The sequence below is a fragment of the Mchenga conophoros genome, linkage group LG6, assembly GCF_057382185.1.
Source record: "Mchenga conophoros isolate Kocher_MC1m ecotype Shallow Benthic linkage group LG6, M_conophoros_male_GT1.1, whole genome shotgun sequence".
Classification (NCBI taxonomy): Eukaryota; Metazoa; Chordata; class Actinopteri; order Cichliformes; family Cichlidae; genus Mchenga; species Mchenga conophoros.
This window is the reverse complement of record NC_140531.1, coordinates 24,574,923-24,601,151: the sequence shown is the minus strand read 5'-3', so window position 1 is coordinate 24,601,151 and position 26,229 is coordinate 24,574,923. Positions and strand designations below refer to the sequence as shown.

At 40.4% G+C, this 26,229-nt stretch overlaps 2 protein-coding genes across 2 annotated transcripts in view; both read left to right on the top strand.

Moving 5' to 3' along the window:
- ank2a (ankyrin 2a, neuronal) overlaps positions 1-26,229 on the top strand; it is a 91,279-nt gene that overhangs the window by 40,579 nt on the left and 24,471 nt on the right. Inside the window, exons 38-43 of the mRNA XM_085276982.1 lie at positions 1,162-10,941; positions 11,636-11,713; positions 11,931-12,062; positions 12,231-12,371; positions 12,470-12,680; positions 12,963-13,038. Of these exons, the coding sequence (XP_085133108.1) occupies positions 1,162-10,941; positions 11,636-11,713; positions 11,931-12,062; positions 12,231-12,371; positions 12,470-12,680; positions 12,963-13,038 (10,418 nt within the window). The remainder of the gene's footprint in view (positions 1-1,161; positions 10,942-11,635; positions 11,714-11,930; positions 12,063-12,230; positions 12,372-12,469; positions 12,681-12,962; positions 13,039-26,229) is intronic.
- Positions 13,097-25,777, top strand: LOC146572671 (uncharacterized). Its single transcript, XM_085278408.1, has 11 exons — positions 13,097-13,107; positions 13,254-13,303; positions 13,940-14,334; positions 15,766-15,952; positions 19,055-19,171; positions 19,844-19,960; positions 21,230-21,475; positions 22,211-22,327; positions 23,540-24,886; positions 25,367-25,483; positions 25,701-25,777. Exons 1-11 carry the CDS (start codon positions 13,097-13,099, stop codon positions 25,775-25,777), a joined length of 2,781 nt encoding a protein of 926 aa, XP_085134534.1.

Genomic DNA, 26,229 nt, shown 5'->3' with positions numbered 1-26,229 from the left:
ACAAAGGTCAAAATAGTATTTTTTATATATATCTTCTCAAAATTGTTTGATTCTCTAGATATTTGTACTTGACATTAATCTTAACTTACAGATAATTATGTTTTATGATAATAACATTTATTATGTAACAAGTATTTTTTTGACATAATATTTTCTCATGTTAAACCTCAGCAGTTGTACGAGTTGCGTGTAAAAATTGTTATTCACAGAAAAACAAACAATATCATGTTGTTTGTGCTTGATTACTAGCCAATTTATTATTACATAATTCATGTTCTATGATTTTCTTTAGCCACTGCTTTCTCCTTTGTTGTTTTATTTCTTTAAATTATTATTATTTTTTTGTACTAAGTTACTTTCATTCACTCATTCACACAAATTTTAAATTTGGTTTACACTGTTTTACCTCACTATTTTTATTTTCTATATATGCTATCATGTCACAAAACTATAGGATTCTAGCAGTAACAACTTGTAAGCTATAATATTTAATAATAGTGAACACATCAAATAGAGTGTAAATGCTAAATATAACAGTATTTTATACTAACTAACAGTTCTATATATTGTGTTGCTTACAGTTAGTAGGTATTGAAAAGAGACTAAAACAGTCAAGTAACAGTGATTCTCTTACTTTGCTTACCTCATATTTTCACTCACTCAAATACCTTATAATTTTTTTAATTCAAAGTTTATTATTTAAAAAAATGTTTATTTGTTGGCAAACATGACTATAATAGCAACAATCTTGAGAAGTTTTGTTTGTCTGTTTTCAGTCCTTCTTGTACCTTTGTTCCATATGTAGGTTTATCTGTTTCATCTTGTTTTTGGTATATCTTGCAATTCATTTTTAATGCATAGTCAAACAATTTAGATTATTATGGTACTTATTTACATTCTATTCATTTTGTTACACCTCTTGGCTTTGCTTATGCTGTTGCTGCTCTACCGCTCTTCAAGTGTCTGGGAACTACTTTGTCTTCTTTGGTCTTCTTTTTGAGACTTCCTTATTCTCTGCCTTGTCATCTTCTAACTCTGTGAACTGAAGATGGATTTTTGATGGCATTATCTTGATGACAATTTTCTGATGTCTCTCTCCCCCACTTCATTTGTCCCTTATGTTCTGTACCCTTTTTGGTTCTGAAATATTTTTCACTGAAGACGATGAATCTGAATCAACGGAGACATTCTCCTTAAGAACTAATCAACCTCTTGACCCTGCAACCCTTGCGAGCCCAGATCTCCTGTCAGACACACAAGATGTCAGAATGTCTGCTATCTTTACTCCAGATATCTATGAAGAAAGAGCTGAAACTAATAAATCGGAAGAAAGAGAATCTGTGGCCACTGTAGAACAGTTCAAAGACAGAGTAGAAAAGGCTGGTGAAATTAACGATCGGACGAATGTTAGTAAACTGAGAGGACAACAAATTGATGATATCAAAGATAAATTTTCACTCTATGGGGCCAATACCCTTGAAGAGCCAGTCATAAAGAACATTGAGAAACAAAGTTTAAGTAGATCTTACACAGATGTTAGAGACATCACATTGTTCTCCCCCCCTACCACACAGACAGAAAAATGCCTTGGCCAGAAATCTGCTAGGACATGTGGTTCTCAAGAAGATCTTGTCCAAGATGGATTTGAACAGGTCATTGAGAAGCATGCAAACAAAAAACACCCCCCAGATATCAAGAAACCTATTCGGAAAAAACTTAGAGACAGATCGCGTTCTGGATGTAGCAGTTCTGAGGGAGAGTTGGAAAGGATGAGCTCTGAGGAGTCTTTAGATGGTGATACTATTCTTAAAGAGAGTAGCCTTTTATCCACCCAAGTTGTCGAGCCACCAGCTTCTCCTTTGGTGGTTGAGACACCTATAGGATCAATAAAGGACAGGGTAAAAGCTTTACAGAACAAAGTTGAAGAGGAAGAAGTGCAAAAAGATACTAAAGTCTTTACATACGATGGAAAATCTTCTATTACCGCAAAGAAAATGGAGGAAGCTATGCCAGAACTTCCCAGAGTTCCTAAGTCACCTAGATCTCAGACAGAAAGATTAGAGGAAACTATGTCAGTGAAGGACCTTATGAAAGCTTTCCAAACTGGGGAAGACCCGTCAAAAAGTAAATCTGGGCTTTTTGAACACCAATCCTTGCAGTCTTCTTGTATTTCCACATGGATTTCTGAATCACCAGGTTCGGAAACAGTGCATGATATAGAACAAAGACCTACACAGGAGCCAAAATCACAAATCCAAACTCAAAGGCCCACGATTTTCCATCAACAGAGTAGTGTCAAGAAAGGTGATCAAACAGACATCAAGGATGAACCAGCAAACCTAATCAGCTGTAAAGAATCCCAGTTCACTTCAGACAGTGTTTATATTGAAAAGATGGTTACATTTAGTGATACTGTTCAACGAGATGATGAAAGTGTTAGCCCATTGCAAGAAGTATCAAACTTGTCAGAGAAGGAGGGAATCTCTGTGAAACATCTGATAAAAACATTCCAGACTGGGCAAGAAGATCAAAAAAGTAAAGTGGGACCTCATTCAACACTGATATTAGATTCTAATGATTCTGAAGAGAGAGAGACAACTGAACAAAGTTCTACACAGGAGCCAGAATCACAAAGCCAATCTCAGAGACCCACGGTTTTCCATTCAAAGAGTGACGCTGATGTACACGGCATCATAAAGACAGACACAGATGATCAATCACAAAGTTTAATCAAAACGGAACCACAGTTAATTTCAGACATTTCCCTGTTGAGAAAGACAGTTACGTTTGCTGACACAGTTCAGTATGATGCTGTTAGCCCACAGCAAGATGTGCAAGAGTTTTCAGAAAAGCAAAATGTGTCTGTTAAGGAGCTGATGAAAACATTCCAGTCTGTAAAAGATCCCTCAAAAACTAAAGTGGAACTTTTTGAACACAAACCTGTGGCTTCCTCTATTTCAACATTAATATCCCATTCAGGAGATTCTGCAGAGATACAGAGTACTGAACAAAGTCCTACAAAACAGATAAATACTCAAATCCAAAGTCAGAACCTCACAAATGTACATCAACAGAGTGATGCCAAGCAATATGACCAGGCAGAATTGGTTGATCAACCAGTAACCTTAATCAAAAAGGAATCACAGATAATTTCAGATATTCCTTATGGAAAGTCACTAATATTTGTAGATACACTTCAGGGTGATCAATTGTGTCTTAATAAGGGGCCAAAGATGTTACATAAAGATGCCATGTCTGTGAAGGAGCTGAGGAAAACATTTGAGTCTCAGAAAGACCCTTTGAAGAGTAAAGTTGGAGCACTAGAGTCAGAGTCAGGCATTAAGTGGAGTGAACACAGTCCCAGAAATGAGCCAAAATTGCAAACCCAAATGCAGAATATCACAACTTTCCAACCGCAGAGAGATATGAAGGATTTAGAGGCCCAAACTGGCCCTCTACAGAATCCTGAGAGTTCACAACAAATGTTAGATATTTCTTATTTTGGAGAAACAGTAAAAAATCCTTATGGAATTCAGTTAGATGACGGAAGGGTTAGCTCTTGGAGTGATGATTCAGAGTTATCAAGAAGGATAATGCAACTCGAAGAACCGGCTATTAGAAAGAGTATATCTGATGATTCACAGATTAGCCCTGATCGCAGACCTTCTGAGGACTTTAGTGCAGACATAAAAGCTGAGCTGGAGGAATGTCCAAAGTACCAGCAGTTCAAGCAAACAGCTTCAGATGTCAGACATCAACTTGAGACACCTGAAGAGGAGAGCTTTGCTCAGGATTCTGATACTTATTTTGAGGAAGACATAAGTCCCAAGTATCTTGAGAGTCACAAACATAAAGGCATTGATAAATCCTCAGAGACTAGTGTTATTACAACATATCACTCCAGCACTGGTGAGAGAGACAGTTCTGAAGGACTCATGTCAGGACTGAGCAATGAAATCCATTCGTACTCTACTAAAGAAGATGGAATGTACATTATACCATCAGAGGAAGATCAAATCCAAGTAGAGATAAAAACATCTAGTCAGGCTGATGTAATTAGAGAGAAAGAACTCATGCCAACTTCAGTAACTGAGACTTCACTCCAGGAGGTTTGCATTGACAAAAAGGTACATCAGCAATCATATGAGCAATCTGCAAAACCAAAAGAGATGGCAGGGATGCTATCCCTGCTGAACAGTGACCTGGATCAGTACCTCAAGGACAAGCCAGTGAAAAGTGAGCATGCAGAGGAGGTTGTTGTTCAGGAAAACTTTGAACAAGTTATTCACACCAAAATACATCATTCTTCTAGTGCTGATATGAAGGATGATATTAATGATGAAGAGACACAGATTGATGTGGCTAAAGTAAAAGAACTAACACCATGTTCTATATCAGAGACTCCATTTCAAGAAACTTGCATTCAGAAAAGCTTAAGCCTACAACAGTCTTCAACGGAAAAGCAATCTACATCTGAGAAAAATATGTCTGGCATGTTGTCACTTCTCAATAATGACTTAAATCAACATCTTCAGGAAAGGCCAATGGCAGTACAATCTGAACCAGAAGAAGATCTAGTCCATGAAAGTTATGAAGAAACTGTATTGTCAAGTAATGATTTACAGGACAAACTAGGTGGTGAGGAAAATGAAGTCCTGCAGACTAATGTAATTACAGAGAAAGGACTCACACCAACTCCTGTGAGCGAGACTCCATTTCAAGAAAATTGCACTGAGAGAAACTTAAAACAACAAGAATCTGCAAGTGAAAAGAATATGTCAGGCCTGATATCACTTCTTAGCAGTGACGTAGTTCAACATCTCAAAGAAAAGCCAGTGACAATACAATCCCAACCACAAGAAGAGCTAGTCCATGAGAGGTTCCAACAAGTCATATTGACACGTGATGATTCGGAGGGCAAAATAAAGGGAGAGCCAAATGAAGAGCTTCAGACAGATGTAATTGGAGACAGAGAAATACCAAGTTCAGTGTTGGAAACTCCATTCCAAGAAGTTTGCATAGAGACAAAGGCACACCACCAGCCATCTACATCTGAGAAAAATATGTCTGGCATGTTGTCACTTCTTAGCAGTGACTTATATCAACATCTTGAGGAAAAGTCTGTGGTAGTGCAATCTGAACCAGAAGAGGATGTAGTCCATGAGAGATGTGAACAAACTATAGTGAAAAGCAATGATTTACAGGTCAAAATAGGGGAAGAAACAAATGAAGAGCTGCTGACTGATTTAATTAGAAAGGAAAAATTCACAGCAACTTTGGTAAGTGACACTCCATTCCAGGAGGTTTGCACAGAGAGAAAGGCACACCACCAGCAATCTACGTCTGAGAAAAATATGTCTGGCATGTTGTCACTTCTGAGTCATGACTTAGATCAACACCTGAAGGAAAAGCCAATGGCAATGCAGTCTGAACCAGGAGGAGATCTAGTCTGTGAGAGATGGGAACAAATTATAATAAAAAGTAATGATTTACAGGTCAAAATAGGGGAGGAGCCAACTGAAGACCCACAGACTGATGAAATTAGAAAGAAAGAGCTCATGCCAACTTCAGTAACTGAGACTCCATTCCAGGAGGTTTGCATTGACAAAAGGGCACATCAACAATCATATGAGCAATCCGTAAAACCAAAAGAGATGGCAGGCATGCTATCCCTGCTGAACAGTGACCTGGATCAGTACCTCAAGGACAAGCCAGTGAAAAGTGAGCATGCAGAGGAGGTTGTTGTTCAGGAAAACTTTGAACAAGTTATTCACACCAAAATACATCAGTCTTCTAGTGCTGATATGGAGGATGAGATGAATGCACAGACAGATGAACAGACACCGATTGATGTGGCTGAAGTAAAAGAACTAACACCATGTTCTATATCAGAGACTCCATTTCAAGAAACTTGCATTCAGAGAAACTTAAACCAACAACAGTTTACAACTGAGAAGAATATGTCAGGTATGGTATCACTTCTTAGCAGTGACCTAGTTCAACATCTCAACGAAAAGTCAGTGACAATACAATCCCAGCCACAGGAAGAGCTAGTCCATGAGAGGTTCCAACAAGTCATATTGACAAGTGATATTTCAATAGACATGATAAGGGGAGAACCAAGTGAAGACCTTCAGACAGATGTAAGTGGAGGCAGAGAACTAACACCAAGTTCAATGGTGGAAACTTCAATCCAAGAAATTTACATAGAGAGAAAGTCACAGCACCAGCCATCTGCATCTGAGAAAAATATGTCTGGCATGCTATCACTTCTGAGTCATGACTTAGATCAACATCTTGAGGAAAAGTCTGTGGCAATGCAATCTGAACCAGAAGAACATCTAGTCCACGAGAGATGTGAACAAATTATATTGTCCAGTAATGATTTACAGGACAAAATAGACGGTGAGGCAAATAAAAACCTGCACACTGATGTAATTAGAGAGAAAGAAATCATGCCAACTTTGGCAAGTGAGACTCCATTCCAGGAAGTTTGCCTTGAAAAAAAGGTACAATATCAACAATCATACGATCCATCTACAGAACCAAAGGAGATGTCAGGCATGCTATCCCTGCTGAACAGTGACTTGGATCAGTACCTCAAGGACAAGCCAGTGAAAAGTGAGCCTACAGAGGAGGTTGTTGTTCAGGAGAATTTTCAGCAAGTTATTCAAACCAAAATACATCAGTCTTCGAGTGCTGATATGGAGGATGAGATAGGTGCACAGATGCATGACCAGACACAGATTGATGTGGCTGAAGTAAAAGAACTAACACCATGTTCTATATCAGAGACTCCATTTCAAGAAACATGCATTGAGAGAAATTTAGAACAACCAAAGTCTACTACTGAGAAGAATATGTCAGGTATGGTATCACTTCTTAGCAGTGACCTAGTTCAGCATCTCAACGAAAAGTCAGTGACAATACAATCCCAGCCACAGGAAGAGCTAGTCCATGAGAGGTTTCAACAAGTCATATTGACACGTGATAATTTGGGGGGCAAAATAGAGGGAGAATCAAAGGAAGAGCTTCAGACAGATGTAATTGGAAACAGAGAATCAGCTTTGGAAACGTCATTCCAAGACGTTTGCATAGAGACAAATGTGCATCACCAGCAATCTACATCTGAAAAAAATATGTCTGGCATGTTGTCACTTCTTAGTCATGACTTAGATCAGCATCTTCAGGAAAAGTCTGTGGTAGTGCAATCTGAACCAGAAGAGGTTGTAGTCCATGAGAGATGTGAACAAACTACTGTGAAAAATAATGATTTACAGGTCAAAATAGCAGAAGAGGCAAATGAAGAGCTTCAGACAAATGTAATTGGAGACAGAGAATCAGTGTTGGAAACTCCATTCCAAGAAGTTTGCATAGAGACAAAGGCACACCACCAGCAATCTACATCTGAAAAAAATATGTCTGGCATGTTGTCACTTCTTAGCAGTGACTTAGATCAACATCTTGAGGAAAAGTCTGTGGTAGTGCAATCTGAACCAGAAGAGGATGTAGTCCATGAGAGATGTGAACAAACTACTGTGAAAAATAATGATTTAGAGGTCAAAATAGCAGAAGAGGCAAACAAAGAGCTTCAGACAAATGTAATTGGAGACAGAGAATCAGTGTTGGAAACTCCATTCCAAGAAGTTTGCATAGAGACAAAGGCACACCACCAGCAATCTACATCTGAAAAAAATATGTCTGGCATGTTGTCACTTCTTAGCAGTGACTTAGATCAACATCTTGAGGAAAAGTCTGTGGTAGTGCAATCTGAACCAGAAGAGGATGTAGTCCATGAGAGATGTGAACAAACTACTGTGAAAAATAATGATTTAGAGGTCAAAATAGCAGAAGAGGCAAACAAAGAGCTTCAGACAAATGTAATTGGAGACAGAGAATCAGTGTTGGAAACTCCATTCCAAGAAGTTTGCATAGAGACAAAGGCACACCACCAGCAATCTACATCTGAAAAAAATATGTCTGGCATGTTGTCACTTCTTAGCAGTGACTTAGATCAACATCTTGAGGAAAAGTCTGTGGTAGTGCAATCTGAACCAGAAGAGGTTGTAGTCCATGAGAGATGTGAACAAACTACCATAAAAAGTAATGATTTACAGGTCAAAATATCAGAAGAAGAAATCGAAGAGCTGCAGACTGATGTAATGGTAGGCAGAGAAATACTAAGTTCAGTGGTAGAAACTCCATTCCAAGAAATTTGCATAGAGAGAAAGGCGCACCACCAGCCATCTACAACTGGGAAAAATATGTCTGGCATGCTATCAGTTCTTAGTCATGACTTAGATCAGCATCTTCAGGAAAAGTCAGCAGTAGTGCAATCTGAACCAGAAGAGGAACTAGTCCATGAGAGCTACAAGCAAGTTATAGCAATAAAGGATTTCAAACAAGAAACTCATGCCTTATCTCCTGAACATAAAATGATGTCACCAGGAGATACAATTTTTGACAGCCTGGATATCACTAAAAAACAACCTTTAGAAAGTGGTTGGCACACATGTTCTAAAGAAGATGAAGGCCTGAAGAGTTTTTCATCTGAGGAAATTAAAACGGAATGGATGGTGGATGCACATGACTATAAAAGTGACCATGAAGATGTTAGTGTTGCTGTCTCTGATTCTGTTCTTTTTCAAGTACCAAGTAGTTTTAACACACTACAGCGACCGGCTGATTTAGAAAATCTAAACACTGTTGTATTTGATGACCCAGCTAATGAGTCATGTCATCGAGATTCACTAGAAGCTAGCCCTCTTGTGGAGGATAAATCGTCACAGAAATCCCCTGATTCAATTGAACCAAGCCCTACCAAAGAATCTCCTTGTCCAGACTCTCTTGAGGGAAGTCCTACTCAGTCAAACAATGCAGATGTTAAGATCCCAGCAAAGACTGCTGTATATGAAGATTATGCTTCCCAGCTCAGAGCATGTTTTGCTTATGAGAAAAATATTTACTCAGATGAATGTGAGCATGTTGAGCATGATAACAATCTTGAGACAACTGAAATACACAGTGAAAATAAAGAAGACAAATATTCTGAATCCACAAAGAGAGTAGCTCATGGTGAGAGTCTTCACATGTTTGTAAGGCAAGGCTGTTTTGACACAGAAGAAAGGGCGGTTGATGGCACCAATAAACAGTTAACACCAGAAGAGGAGATGTTTAAAATGGCTGCAAAGATCAAAACATTTGAGGAGATGGAACAGGAGTCTAAACTGCAGATAGAAAAATCTTTTGATGCTATTGTACTATCAGAAACAAATGGTCATGAAAATGGTGAGGTTGATCTTAAATCTGGCCCGGTTTCACAGTCTGTCCCACAAGATGGAATAGAGAAAATAACAGAGAAATGTGTGACAGAAAGCATTCACAGACAAAAGGAGGCACTGAATATTACTTTTAATAAGAAGGAAGAAACTCAGTCAGATCCTAAAAGTACTCACTCAGTTGACAGTTCACTGTGTTTAACTGCAACTCCAGATGAACCTGAACAAGAATGTGAGTACTCTGTGCCACACAAAGATAAAGACACTATTGGAGGTGCAGTCACTGACATTCCTTTTTCTGGCTCAGATGAACATCATTTAAATGATGACAAAGAAGTTGGATCACCATTTACAATCGGTTCAGCTTCAGTCAGCCAACCTCAGACTACGGTGTGTACTAAAGAAGGAGAATTTGTTGTAGAGTGTGAGGGTCTTTGCATTTCAGAGGACAGAAAAACACCAGATAAAACACCAGGTGATGAAAAAACCCCTGATCCATTTCAGTTTCAAGAGGGAAAGCTATTTGAAATGACCAGAGGTGGAGCTATTGACATGACAAGAAGCCTCGATGAAGAAAGGGAAGCATATGCATTTTTTCATATTGGGAAACATCCAGTTGATGAAGTTGTCCCAGAAGAGACTGAACACTCTCAATCAAAGTCTTTAACTTTACAGATGAATGATTATGTCTCAGATGTAACCCATCAAGAAACCCCAAATTCATATTTGACTCAGGGTACCAGTGACAAAGCATCTAGTCCCAATTCTGAAACTGTCATCGTAGCTACAAGTGGAAAATCACAACTTGAGAAGCCACTTACTAAAGTTCAATGTGCCAGCTCTAGCTCTGCTTTAGACAATAAAAGCCTTGAAAGTCTCGGTCTAAGCTATCTAGACTCTACCATAGCCGATCTTCAATCAGACATATCCACAGTCGCTCATTCATTCTACTCAGACCAGAGCCATGATTTCTCAGATGATGATGATGATGATGATGATGATGACGTTGAGGAGGAAGAAGACCAGTGCTCAGTCATAGAGATGGCCTTTTCATCTGGTCAGCCTAGCATGCCAGCATATAATCAGGACTCACCCACACCTTTGACAAAACCAGCCACGGCAGTTAAGGGAGATGGTCATTATAAAAAAGCCAAGAAAGACACACAGATATCTCAAGTTCATGGAGAAGAAAAAAGTTCCACCTTGGCCCGTAGGACTAGATCTGAGGCTAGTGACATAAATAAATCCTCTGTAAAAGACAGCAGGAGTTATTCTGATGGTAGTCAGCCCACTAATACAACTGACCTTTCCCCTTCCAAACTTACTGTAATGACACAAGAAAAAGCTTTACCTCATATGATCTCGACATGCTCTTCTCCAAGGAAAGACAGCCAACTGTCCATGACTATAGAAACATCTGTTAGGCCTTCTTTGGATACCGATGATATAAGTAGCGCTAGTCACAAGAGCCCAGATTCTGTTATCTTCACATATGACATTCCTGCTTCGCATAGTTCAGGTTCTGATGGCAGTAGAGTAGAGCCAACAGAGCATTTGTCTTGTGAGACAGTGGATGTATTTGAATCCAGGCCTGCCTGGAATGAAACAGTGGAAACTCAGATGCAGAGAGTCATCGATGACCAAACTTCAGAATGTACGGCAGGTATGGCCAGACTCAAAGTGGGTTTTTACATTCTTATCTCTTCCTCTCAGCTGCAAGAGCCTTTTCCCTCCTCCTAAGAACAATATCAACATTACTCATTTTGCATTGCTTTCATATGTTGTGACTTGTCTGGTCCCACCTTGCACAGCTTAGTGTATTTTGTATGTGAGTATGTGTGCCCCTATGTGTATATTTTTGTGTTGTGCATGTAAGTTACTTTCCCATCTGTGTTTGTGAATATGCAGTCTCAAGATTGAATGGCCATGTTGGCTAAAGAAATAGTCTAAGTAGTTTCAATGAAGACTTATTGATTATAGATGAATGAATGATTATTATATGAGAGTATTGTCTGTACTAATAATCCAGCTTTACTATTATCAAAATAAGGAAAAGCAGATCTATAACATTACTTACACTAATGACTGAAAAGCATGATGTGCTGACCGTGACTAGTCATTTGTAAGAAAACATTAATTCGTATCAAATTTCAGCCTTTATGTTATCATCTACGTCATTATTACAGATCTACATTTATTTTACAGCCTATAGCATAGAATCCTCGTGAAATATTATTTTACACGTACACATTCACATAACATATACTTGCAATATGTAAAATAAAATTTTACTCGGTATATTTTCACTTCAGGAGTTGTTAACATTTAATGTTTGGCTATGTTGGCATTTTTTTTAGTCGATTGGCAGGAAGATGCTGACAGGAAAGAGGAGACATTAGCTATCATTTCAGATCTTCTTGGCTTCAGCTGGACTGGTAAGCTGTCAAATTATGCAATTAATTTTAAGTTTTATATTTTAAATTTTAAATACGCAATGTACTTTAGGAAGAGGCTGTATTTTAGGTAGAGGCTGTATTTACTGCATTTTTCAAATGTTATTTTAACTTTAACTCAACTATTCATCATCAGGAACAGATGATATTATACATAATTCAACCCTTTTGTTATTTGATTTGTTCTCCACCTCTCAAGAACTTGCAAGAGAACTGGAATTCAGTGAAGATGATATTCAGCTAGTGAGAACAGAGAATCCTAATTCCCTGCAAGAGCAGAGCCATGCTTTACTGCAGCGCTGGGTTGAACGTGAGGGAAAACACGCCACAGGTCCATAACATTTTGTCCTGCCAGATATGCCTTTATGAAATTATTTGTGCATTTGGTAGACCCATATTCAAATCGCTGATTGAATACAAATGTTTTATTTTCAGTTTTTACGTAATAGAAATGAATGTCTTCTAGTCATCTATTAATAAATTATTGATTCTTCCACAGAGGACTGTCTGATTAAGAGGCTGACTAAGATCAACCGCATGGACATTGTTCATCTTATTGAAACCCAGATGAACAAGTCAGTTCAAGAGCAAACATCTAGAACTTATGCAGAGATAGAGAAGACACTGGATCACAGTGAAGGTAGTTGTACTTCTTAGCACACTGAACACCCTACCTTACACCAAGCTCCCTGTGTGTTTACGTTCATTCATATATATACATATATATGTTGTTTTTAGTGTCAGTAGCCTTATCTTCAGTCCAAGAGGATGCAGATAGCCCCAGAGTCGTGAGAAAAGTGGAGTCAGATCGCAGACCACCCCCAGCTGTTTCAGAAGAGGACCTCTCAGTCGCTTCCCTACTGGATATTCCTTCGTGGGCAGAGCCTGTTGGACAGATCCATTCGGAGAGCATGCATGGTGACCTATTGGAGGAGCTTGAAATCCCGCAGTAAGTTATTCATTTGAAAATATTCCTGACTCTGCAAAATGCACTGGCAGTGCAACACAATGTCAGATCAAACTACTCCTTTTCTCAAGCCTAATGTTTCCCACCAAGTTGTCCTCAGGAAACAGAACAGTGTCCTATCCTGCTTCAGGCTGTTCTTTGTGTCATATAGTGGGTGCAGTTCTTTGGGTGTGTTTCCCTTTTAGCTTGTCAGATTAGGACTCTGAGATGCACATTTATCATCAAAGTCAGATTTTGTGACCTATCTTTCTTTTTGTTCTGCAGTGAGTTGAATCCTAACTTGTGGACCTCTGAGAATGTAATTACACGTGAATCAAGTCAAGACAACTTAGATGAGCAAGTAAGTATGCAGCCTACTTCAAAAGAAGCTGCATTTGGGAGCCAAGCAACTCAGGTTTATGACCCCAAAGTGAAAGACCAGGAAGCTCATTTCATCAGCTCTTTCCAAGGTGGAGCTCAAGTCAAAGATGGTCAAAGCCTAGAGCACTGTGGTTATGAAGACAAGCAAGGTCAATCCTGTGAAATTCACTCATCTCACTCATCTTTTTCTGTCAGAGACTTTACTCTGAGGCTGTCAGAGTCAGACAAAATTGAAACTGATATCAGTAAGCTTTGTAATGAATTACATTGTGCACCCTTGTTTTGCAGTAGAGATCCAGCCAGTTCTAGTGAGATCACAGCCCAGTTCAAGAGAGTACTCTATAGTCATGACAAGACCACACAGGTTTCAGGTGTGGACATGGACACCAAACCCTTCAAGTTAAGCAAAGAAGAAATAACAAAGTGCAATGTATATAGTGAAGTCATTCTGGAAAACTTGCCCTTCATTGATGACAATGCTGATATGCAGGCAACTGAACTCAATATTGCAACAGCTAAGTCCAGCAACGTGAATCCATTTAAAAATGGCATACAGACAATGATGCCATGCAGTCAGACAACCTGTCGCCCTCATTGTATGGCTTGTGACTCAACTGAGATGATCTGTAATTGTTATTCTACTACTCCAAACAGTAACAATGTTGTAGCAGCAGCAAACAGGTCCTGCATTACTGAGCCAGAGAATTTGTCTTTCCACTATTTCCAGCCTGTCACTTATCTCACACTACAAACACCTGAGTGTGGTATCACATTACCTTCCACTTTTATAGACTGCAGCCAATTGACCCCTGATTCTTTAGCATCTGAAGAGCAGTGTGGCTCCCTTTCTCCCGCTAATGAAAGTGGTCACTTCCTTCCAGATGCATGGATGTTAAATGAATCTGTACCTAGATTGTCATCCCCCGAATCTGTCATGTCAGTTAGTGATTATAGAGCAATGTCACCTGACTCTCCTCAGGGTGGGGAAAGAGTATTACCTCCAGACTTTTCAAGTATATTTGATGAGACCTATGCACTCTCTGTTATGTCTGAGAGATGTAGTTCTCCAGAAGTTACAAACAACTTCACTGAAAATGAATATAACACCTGTGAGTCATGTAGTTACGACCACAAACTGCTTTTTGGGTCAAAGGCTTTTGTTCCTGTAATTTCACACTCTAGACCAGTATCGAATGACTATCTAATCTCTAAATATAGTCCAAGACATGAGGGTGAACATTTAAAGAAAGAATCCAGAACATTCTCACCTGTGATAGTAGAAAATGAATATGATCTTTCAGTTCACAAAGGAATATCTTCACCTGACTTGTGTGCAGCTATTCATGACTATTTATCTACAGATAGGGATTGCCGACCATCTTCCCCACAATCGCAAACTTCTCAGTGCAGTTTTTCATTTCTTGAACTATTGCTGTCACAGCCAATTCGCACACAGCTAATGAATCAACACTGTCATTATTATTTACAGTATTCAGGAGAAAATCCATCCTCACCATCCCTGATGCCAACTTCTTACCAAAAATTCAGTGTAAAGGAAGCAGGTCAAAGTAGCCCTTTGATGGAGGACTATGTAGATTGTGATTGCCCTCCGTCTATCCCCCAGCAATCTGCCACATCAGTTTATCTTCCACCACATTTTTCTGCTTCACAGCACCAACATAATGCATGTGATGTCAAGCAATATACTATAAAGAATTGCTCATCTCATCTTAATCAATGGCGAGATGATAAAACCACAGATGCATCAGATTCATTGATATGTCACATGAAAGGACGAGAAATACCAATTATGGATTCATCTACTCTTACAGTCAAAATCATTGACACTGAAGACTTGGGCTGTTCAGCTAAAGAAGAAGAGTCATTTCAATTTAAGCCACTAGTTTCTGGAGTCCAAAAATTAAGAGAGGAAAGGAGTCAATCTTACCTTGATTACTGGTTTTCAAAGCTGGAAGCAGAATCTTTAGAAAATAATTCATTACCAGGGAAGTCAGTTGAAGATTTAACAACAAAGCCAAAATTGGCTCCAGAATACAATGAAATGAAAGAGACTATAAATTTGACTTCGGTGAAAGAATTATCACCTACCAAAGACCAACACCAAAAACTTGAAACTTGTGACAACTTGCAAAAAATATCTTTAGCCCAACCACTTGTGTTTGACTTAGTGGAGAGACCAAAATACATTTTGGACTTTCCAACGATAACTCAATTCTCTAACACAAAAAAACCCTTAAATGAAACTTTAAACAAAGACTGTCAGTATGCATTATTCACAACTGAGAAGGAAGCACTAAGGCCATGTTTGAAAATTTCACATACATCGCTAGGAAAACAGAGGGATTATGTATTTCCTGAAGATACAAAAAGTTTGGGGACCGTATGCACTCTAACTGAAAAGGAGTTAACCCTTATCAGTGACTTGAGAACAGTACCTACACAAGTTTTTGAGGATAACAAAAAAAATTCAAAAGATTTCTATTCTTCAGATATTGAACTTACACGCTCAGCTTTTAATGTAAAATCATGCCTAAGATTGCGGCCAAAATCTCCTGAATCATTGGAGTCTGATGATGAATTTAGTCCTCTCTCTCCTGACTCACCTGTTACTCAGTTCAGATGTCCCCATAATGAGTACAATGAAGAATTGCTAAGGCCTGCTTCAAGACCTTTGACCTATGCACAGGTTGTGCGAGGCTTTACACATGACAACGAATGTGACACTTTATTTGACTTCCAAAGTAGTGACTTGAGAACTATGCCTTCTGCATCTTCGCCATCAGAAGCATCTGATACAGAACATACCCTTTATCTTCTAGACGAGTGGGTGGCGGAATTAAGGCCACAGTCTCCTGAATCGCTGGAGTCTGAAGGTGAATTTAGGCCGCTCTCTCCGGACTCACCTGTTCCTCAGTTCAGATGTCCCCATAATGAATGTAATGCGGAATTGTTAGGGCAACGGTCGGTTACACCAGAATCAGCATTTTCAGACTGGGAAGATTCTGATTTGCGTCTGGAAATTATGTTTGATGAGATCAGACCAATGTCCTCTCAGTCACATTCATCTGATTTTAGTCTGGATCTGTTGTCAGATAATAGAGCATTGTCTCCAGAGTTTGTATCTCCTGGTTTGGACTTTTCACTCTTGAACAGTTGGCTGGCAGACTTTAGATCATCCTCCCCAGAATCTTTGGTGTCAGTTCATCAATGTCCTCATTCTTCTTCCCTGATGTTAAGTCCAACAATCAGTCAACATTGTAACTACTACTTGCAATATTCTGAAAATAGGCCCACGTCACCTCTTTCAACAATGTCCGATAATGATGATTTAGAATCTTGTCTTGCACAAATGTTTGAAGACAACAGACCAGATTCACCAGATTCCTACTCTTCAAATGTTGAAGTTAAACACTCAGCTCTTACTGTAAAATCATCGCCTTTGCTGCCTGCTTCAAGAACTTTGACCTATGCACAGGTTGTGCGAGGCTTTACACATGACAACGAATGTGACACTTTATTTGACTTCCAAAGTAGTGACTTGAGAACTATGCCTTCTGCATCTTCGCTATCAGAAGCATCTGATACAGAACATACCCTTTATCTTCTAGACGAGTGGGTGGCGGAATTAAGGCCACAGTCTCCTGAATCGCTGGAGTCTGAAGGTGAATTTAGGCCGCTCTCTCCGGACTCACCTGTTCCTCAGTTCAGATGTCCCCATAATGAATGTAATGCGGAATTGTTAGGGCAAAGGTCGGTTACACCAGAATCAGCATTTTCAGACTGGGAAGATTCTGATTTGCGTCTGGAAATTATGTTTGATGACATCAGACCAGTGTCCTCTCAGTCACATTCATCTGATTTTAGTCTGGATCTGTTGTCAGATAATAGAGCATTGTCTCCAGAGTTTGTGTCTCCTGGTTTGGACTTTTCACTCTTGAACAGTTGGCTGGCAGACTTTAGAGCATCCTCCCCAGAATCTGTGGTGTCAGTTCATCAATGTCCTCATTCTTCTTCCCTGATGTTAAGTCCAACAATCAGTCAACATTGTAACTACTACTTGCAATATTCTGAAAAAAGGCCCACATCACCTCTTTCAACAATGTCCGATAATGATGATTTAGAATCTTGTCTTGCACAAATGTTTGAAGACAACAGACCAGATTCACCAGATTCCTATTCTTTAAATGTTGAAGTTAAACACTCAGCTCTTACTGTAAAATCATCGCCTTTGCTGCCTGCTTCAAGAACTTTGACCTATGCACAGGTTGTGCGAGGCTTTACACATGACAACGAATGTGACACTTTATTTGACTTCCAAAGTAGTGACTTGAGAACTATGCCTTCTGCATCTTCGCCATCAGAAGCATCTGATACAGAATATACCCTTTATCTTCTAGACGAGTGGGTGGCGGAATTAAGGCCACAGTCTCCTGAATCGCTGGAGTCTGAAGGTGAATTTAGGCCGCTCTCTCCGGACTCACCTGTTCCTCAGTTCAGATGTCCCCATAATGAATGTAATGCGGAATTGTTAGGGCAAAGGTCGGTTACACCAGAATCAGCATTTTCAGACTGGGAAGATTCTGATTTGCGTCTGGAAATTATGTTTGATGAGATCAGACCAGTGTCCTCTCAGTCACATTCATCTGATTTTAGTCTGGATCTGTTGTCAGATAATAGAGCGTTGTCTCCAGAGTTTGTGTCTCCTGGTTTGGACTTTTCACTCTTGAACAGTTGGCTGGCAGACTTTAGAGCATCCTCCCCAGAATCTGTGGTGTCAGTTCATCAATGTCCTCATTCTTCTTCCATGATGTTAAGTCCAACAATCAGTCAACATTGTAACTACTACTTGCAATATTCTGAAAAAAGGCCCACGTCACCTCTTTCAACAATGTCCGATAATGATGATTTAGAATCTTGTCTTGCACAAATGTTTGAAGACAACAGACCAGATTCACCAGATTCCTATTCTTTAAATGTTGAAGTTAAACACTCAGCTCTTACTGTAAAATCATCGCCTTTGCTGCCTGCTTCAAGAACTTTGACCTATGCACAGGTTGTGCGAGGCTTTACACATGACAACGAATGTGACACTTTATTTGACTTCCAAAGTAGTGACTTGAGAACTATGCCTTCTGCATCTTCGCCATCAGAAGCATCTGATACAGAACATACCCTTTATCTTCTAGACGAGTGGGTGGCGGAATTAAGGCCACAGTCTCCTGAATCGCTGGAGTCTGAAGGTGAATTTAGGCCGCTCTCTCCGGACTCACCTGTTCCTCAGTTCAGATGTCCCCATAATGAATGTAATGCGGAATTGTTAGGGCAAAGGTCGGTTACACCAGAATCAGCATTTTCAGACTGGGAAGATTCTGATTTGCGTCTGGAAATTATGTTTGATGAGATCAGACCAGTGTCCTCTCAGTCACATTCATCTGATTTTAGTCTGGATCTGTTGTCAGATAATAGAGCATTGTCTCCAGAGTTTGTGTCTCCTGGTTTGGACTTTTCACTCTTGAACAGTTGGCTGGCAGACTTTAGAGCATCCTCCCCAGAATCTGTGGTGTCAGTTCATCAATGTCCTCATTCTTCTTCCCTGATGTTAAGTCCAACAATCAGTCAACATTGTAACTACTACTTGCAATATTCTGAAAATAGGCCCACGTCACCTCTTTCAACAATGTCCGATAATGATTATTTAGAATCTTGTCTTGCACAAATGTTTGAAGACAACAGACCAGATTCACCAGATTCCTACTCTTCAAATGTTGAAGTTAAACACTCAGCTCTTACTGTAAAATCATCGCCTTTGCTGCCTGCTTCAAGAACTTTGACCTATGCACAGGTTGTGCGAGGCTTTACACATGACAACGAATGTGACACTTTATTTGACTTCCAAAGTAGTGACTTGAGAACTATGCCTTCTGCATCTTCGCCATCAGAAGCATCTGATACAGAACATACCCTTTATCTTCTAGACGAGTGGGTGGCGGAATTAAGGCCACAGTCTCCTGAATCGCTGGAGTCTGAAGGTGAATTTAGGCCGCTCTCTCCGGACTCACCTGTTCCTCAGTTCAGATGTCCCCATAATGAATGTAATGCGGAATTGTTAGGGCAAAGGTCGGTTACACCAGAATCAGCATTTTCAGACTGGGAAGATTCTGATTTGCGTCTGGAAATTATGTTTGATGAGATCAGACCAGTGTCCTCTCAGTCACATTCATCTGATTTTAGTCTGGATCTGTTGTCAGATAATAGAGCATTGTCTCCAGAGTTTGTGTCTCCTGGTTTGGACTTTTCACTCTTGAACAGTTGGCTGGCAGACTTTAGAGCATCCTCCCCAGAATCTGTGGTGTCAGTTCATCAATGTCCTCATTCTTCTTCCCTGATGTTAAGTCCAACAATCAGTCAACATTGTAACTACTACTTGCAATATTCTGAAAAAAGGCCCACGTCACCTCTTTCAACAATGTCCGATAATGATGATTTAGAATCTTGTCTTGCACAAATGTTTGAAGACAACAGACCAGATTCACCAGATTCCTATTCTTTAAATGTTGAAGTTAAACACTCAGCTCTTACTGTAAAATCATCGCCTTTGCTGCCTGCTTCAAGAACTTTGACCTATGCACGGGTTGTGCGAGGCTTTACACATGACAACGAATGTGACACTTTATTTGACTTCCAAAGTAGTGACTTGAGAACTATGCCTTCTGCATCTTCGCCATCAGAAGCATCTGATACAGAACATACCCTTTATCTTCTAGACGAGTGGGTGGTGGAATTAAGGCCACAGTCTCCTGAATCGCTGGAGTCTGAAGGTGAATTTAGGCCACTCTCTCCGGACTCACCTGTTCCTCAGTTCAGATGTCCCCATAATGAATGTAATGCGGAATTGTTAGGGCAAAGGTCGGTTACACCAGAATCAGCATTTTCAGACTGGGAAGATTCTCATTTGTGTCTGGAAATTATGTTTGATGACATCAGACCAGTGTCCTCTCAGTCACATTCATCTGATTTTAGTCTGGATCTGTTGTCAGATAATAGAGCGTTGTCTCCAGAGTTTGTGTCTCCTGGTTTGGACTTTTCATTCTTGAACAGTTGGCTGGCAGACTTTAGAGCATCCTCCCCAGAATCTGTGGTGTCAGTTCATCAATGTCCTCATTCTTCTTCCATGATGTTAAGTCCAACAATCAGTCAACATTGTAACTACTACTTGCAATATTCTGAAAAAAGGCCCACGTCACCTCTTTCAACAATGTCTGATAATGATGATTTAGAATCTTGTCTTGCACAAATGTTTGAAGACAACAGACCAGATTCACCAGATTCCTACTCTTCAAATGTTGAAGTTAAACACTCAGCTCTTACTGTAAAATCATCGCCTTTGCTGCCTGCTTCAAGAACTTTGACCTATGCACTGGTTGTGCGAGGCTTTACACATGACAACGAATGTGACACTTTATTTGACTTCCAAAGTAGTGACTTGAGAACTATGCCTTCTGCATCTTCGCCATCAGAAGCATCTGATACAGAACATACCCTTTGTCTTCTAGACGAGTGGGTGGCGGAATTAAGGCCACAGTCTCCTGAATGGCTGGAGTCTGAAGGTGAATTTAGTCCGCTCTCTCCGGACTCACCTGTTCCTCAGTTCAGATGTCCCCATAATGAATGTAATGCGGAATTGTTAGGGCAACGGTCGGTTACACCAGAATCAGCATTTTCAGACTGGGAAGATTCTCATTTGTGTCTGGAAATTATGTTTGATGACATCAGACCAGTGTCCTCTCAGTCACATTCATCTGATTTTAGTCTGGATCTGTTGTCAGATAATAGAGCGTTGTCTCCAGAGTTTGTGTCTCCTGGTTTGGACTTTTCACTCTTGAACAGTTGGCTGGCAGACTTTAGAGCATCCTCCCCAGAATCTGTGGTGTCAGTTCATCAATGTCCTCATTCTTCTTCCCTGATGTTAAGTCCAACAATCAGTCAACATTGTAACTACTACTTGCAATATTCTGAAAAAAGGCCCACGTCACCTCTTTCAACAATGTCCGATAATGATGATTTAGAATCTTGTCTTGCACAAATGTTTGAAGACAACAGACCAGATTCACCAGATTCCTATTCTTTAAATGTTGACGTTAAACACTCAGCTCTTACTGTAAAATCATCGCCTTTGCTGCCTGCTTCAAGAACTTTGACCTATGCACAGGTTGTGCGAGGCTTTACACATGACAACGAATGTGACACTTTATTTGACTTCCAAAGTAGTGACTTGAGAACTATGCCTTCTGCATCTTCGCCATCAGAAGCATCTGATACAGAACATACCCTTTATCTTCTAGACGAGTGGGTGGCGGAATTAAGGCCACAGTCTCCTGAATCGCTGGAGTCTGAAGGTGAATTTAGGCCGCTCTCTCCGGACTCACCTGTTCCTCAGTTCAGATGTCCCCATAATGAATGTAATGCGGAATTGTTAGGGCAAAGGTCGGTTACACCAGAATCAGCATTTTCAGACTGGGAAGATTCTGATTTGCGTCTGGAAATTATGTTTGATGACATCAGACCAGTGTCCTCTCAGTCACATTCATCTGATTTTAGTCTGGATCTGTTGTCAGATAATAGAGCATTGTCTCCAGAGTTTGTGTCTCCTGGTTTGGACTTTTCACTCTTGAACAGTTGGCTGGCAGACTTTAGAGCATCCTCCCCAGAATCTGTGGTGTCAGTTCATCAATGTCCTCATTCTTCTTCCCTGATGTTAAGTCCAACAATCAGTCAACATTGTAACTACTACTTGCAATATTCTGAAAATAGGCCCACGTCACCTCTTTCAACAATGTCCGATAATGATGATTTAGAATCTTGTCTTGCACAAATGTTTGAAGACAACAGACCAGATTCACCAGATTCCTACTCTTCAAATGTTGAAGTTAAACACTCAGCTCTTACTGTAAAATCATCGCCTTTGCTGCCTGCTTCAAGAACTTTGACCTATGCACAGGTTGTGCGAGGCTTTACACATGACAACGAATGTGACACTTTATTTGACTTCCAAAGTAGTGACTTGAGAACTATGCCTTCTGCATCTTCGCCATCAGAAGCATCTGATACAGAACATACCCTTTATCTTCTAGACGAGTGGGTGGCGGAATTAAGGCCACAGTCTCCTGAATCGCTGGAGTCTGAAGGTGAATTTAGGCCGCTCTCTCCGGACTCACCTGTTCCTCAGTTCAGATGTCCCCATAATGAATGTAATGCGGAATTGTTAGGGCAAAGGTCGGTTACACCAGAATCAGCATTTTCAGACTGGGAAGATTCTGATTTGCGTCTGGAAATTATGTTTGATGAGATCAGACCAGTGTCCTCTCAGTCACATTCATCTGATTTTAGTCTGGATCTGTTGTCAGATAATAGAGCGTTGTCTCCAGAGTTTGTGTCTCCTGGTTTGGACTTTTCACTCTTGAACAGTTGGCTGGCAGACTTTAGAGCATCCTCCCCAGAATCTGTGGTGTCAGTTCATCAATGTCCTCATTCTTCTTCCATGATGTTAAGTCCAACAATCAGTCAACATTGTAACTACTACTTGCAATATTCTGAAAAAAGGCCCACGTCACCTCTTTCAACAATGTCCGATAATGATGATTTAGAATCTTGTCTTGCACAAATGTTTGAAGACAACAGACCAGATTCACCAGATTCCTATTCTTTAAATGTTGAAGTTAAACACTCAGCTCTTACTGTAAAATCATCGCCTTTGCTGCCTGCTTCAAGAACTTTGACCTATGCACAGGTTGTGCGAGGCTTTACACATGACAACGAATGTGACACTTTATTTGACTTCCAAAGTAGTGACTTGAGAACTATGCCTTCTGCATCTTCGCCATCAGAAGCATCTGATACAGAACATACCCTTTATCTTCTAGACGAGTGGGTGGCGGAATTAAGGCCACAGTCTCCTGAATCGCTGGAGTCTGAAGGTGAATTTAGGCCGCTCTCTCCGGACTCACCTGTTCCTCAGTTCAGATGTCCCCATAATGAATGTAATGCGGAATTGTTAGGGCAAAGGTCGGTTACACCAGAATCAGCATTTTCAGACTGGGAAGATTCTGATTTGCGTCTGGAAATTATGTTTGATGAGATCAGACCAGTGTCCTCTCAGTCACATTCATCTGATTTTAGTCTGGATCTGTTGTCAGATAATAGAGCATTGTCTCCAGAGTTTGTGTCTCCTGGTTTGGACTTTTCACTCTTGAACAGTTGGCTGGCAGACTTTAGAGCATCCTCCCCAGAATCTGTGGTGTCAGTTCATCAATGTCCTCATTCTTCTTCCCTGATGTTAAGTCCAACAATCAGTCAACATTGTAACTACTACTTGCAATATTCTGAAAATAGGCCCACGTCACCTCTTTCAACAATGTCCGATAATGATGATTTAGAATCTTGTCTTGCACAAATGTTTGAAGACAACAGACCAGATTCACCAGATTCCTACTCTTCAAATGTTGAAGTTAAACACTCAGCTCTTACTGTAAAATCATCGCCTTTGCTGCCTGCTTCAAGAACTTTGACCTATGCACAGGTTGTGCGAGGCTTTACACATGACAACGAATGTGACACTTTATTTGACTTCCAAAGTAGTGACTTGAGAACTATGCCTTCTGCATCTTCGCCATCAGAAGCATCTGATACAGAATATACCCTTTATCTTCTAGACGAGTGGGTGGCGGAATTAAGGCCACAGTCTCCTGAATCGCTGGAGTCTGAAGGTGAATTTAGGCCGCTCTCTCCGGACTCACCTGTTCCTCAGTTCAGATGTCCCCATAATGAATGTAATGCGGAATTGTTAGGGCAAAGGTCGGTTACACCAGAATCAGCATTTTCAGACTGGGAAGATTCTGATTTGCGTCTGGAAATTATGTTTGATGAGATCAGACCAGTGTCCTCTCAGTCACATTCATCTGATTTTAGTCTGGATCTGTTGTCAGATAATAGAGCATTGTCTCCAGAGTTTGTGTCTCCTGGTTTGGACTTTTCACTCTTGAACAGTTGGCTGGCAGACTTTAGAGCATCCTCCCCAGAATCTGTGGTGTCAGTTCATCAATGTCCTCATTCTTCTTCCCTGATGTTAAGTCCAACAATCAGTCAACATTGTAACTACTACTTGCAATATCCTGAAAATAGGCCCACGTCACCTCTTTCAACAATGTCCGATAATGATGATTTAGAATCTTGTCTTGCACAAATGTTTGAAGACAACAGACCAGATTCACCAGATTCCTACTCTTCAAATGTTGAAGTTAAACACTCAGCTCTTACTGTAAAATCATCGCCTTTGCTGCCTGCTTCAAGAACTTTGACCTATGCACAGGTTGTGCGAGGCTTTACACATGACAACGAATGTGACACTTTATTTGACTTCCAAAGTAGTGACTTGAGAACTATGCCTTCTGCATCTTCGCCATCAGAAGCATCTGATACAGAACATACCCTTTATCTTCTAGACGAGTGGGTGGCGGAATTAAGGCCACAGTCTCCTGAATCGCTGGAGTCTGAAGGTGAATTTAGGCCGCTCTCTCCGGACTCACCTGTTCCTCAGTTCAGATGTCCCCATAATGAATGTAATGCGGAATTGTTAGGGCAAAGGTCGGTTACACCAGAATCAGCATTTTCAGACTGGGAAGATTCTGATTTGCGTCTGGAAATTATGTTTGATGAGATCAGACCAGTGTCCTCTCAGTCACATTCATCTGATTTTAGTCTGGATCTGTTGTCAGATAATAGAGCATTGTCTCCAGAGTTTGTGTCTCCTGGTTTGGACTTTTCACTCTTGAACAGTTGGCTGGCAGACTTTAGAGCATCCTCCCCAGAATCTGTGGTGTCAGTTCATCAATGTCCTCATTCTTCTTCCCTGATGTTAAGTCCAACAATCAGTCAACATTGTAACTACTACTTGCAATATTCTGAAAATAGGCCCACGTCACCTCTTTCAACAATGTCCGATAATGATGATTTAGAATCTTGTCTTGCACAAATGTTTGAAGACAACAGACCAGATTCACCAGATTCCTACTCTTCAAATGTTGAAGTTAAACACTCAGCTCTTACTGTAAAATCATCGCCTTTGCTGCCTGCTTCAAGAACTTTGACCTATGCACAGGTTGTGCGAGGCTTTACACATGACAACGAATGTGACACTTTATTTGACTTCCAAAGTAGTGACTTGAGAACTATGCCTTCTGCATCTTCGCCATCAGAAGCATCTGATACAGAATATACCCTTTATCTTCTAGACGAGTGGGTGGCGGAATTAAGGCCACAGTCTCCTGAATCGCTGGAGTCTGAAGGTGAATTTAGGCCGCTCTCTCCGGACTCACCTGTTCCTCAGTTCAGATGTCCCCATAATGAATGTAATGCGGAATTGTTAGGGCAAAGGTCGGTTACACCAGAATCAGCATTTTCAGACTGGGAAGATTCTGATTTGCGTCTGGAAATTATGTTTGATGAGATCAGACCAGTGTCCTCTCAGTCACATTCATCTGATTTTAGTCTGGATCTGTTGTCAGATAATAGAGCATTGTCTCCAGAGTTTGTGTCTCCTGGTTTGGACTTTTCACTCTTGAACAGTTGGCTGGCAGACTTTAGAGCATCCTCCCCAGAATCTGTGGTGTCAGTTCATCAATGTCCTCATTCTTCTTCCCTGATGTTAAGTCCAACAATCAGTCAACATTGTAACTACTACTTGCAATATCCTGAAAATAGGCCCACGTCACCTCTTTCAACAATGTCCGATAATGATGATTTAGAATCTTGTCTTGCACAAATGTTTGAAGACAACAGACCAGATTCACCAGATTCCTACTCTTCAAATGTTGAAGTTAAACACTCAGCTCTTACTGTAAAATCATCGCCTTTGCTGCCTGCTTCAAGAACTTTGACCTATGCACAGGTTGTGCGAGGCTTTACACATGACAACGAATGTGACACTTTATTTGACTTCCAAAGTAGTGACTTGAGAACTATGCCTTCTGCATCTTCGCCATCAGAAGCATCTGATACAGAACATACCCTTTATCTTCTAGACGAGTGGGTGGCGGAATTAAGGCCACAGTCTCCTGAATCGCTGGAGTCTGAAGGTGAATTTAGGCCGCTCTCT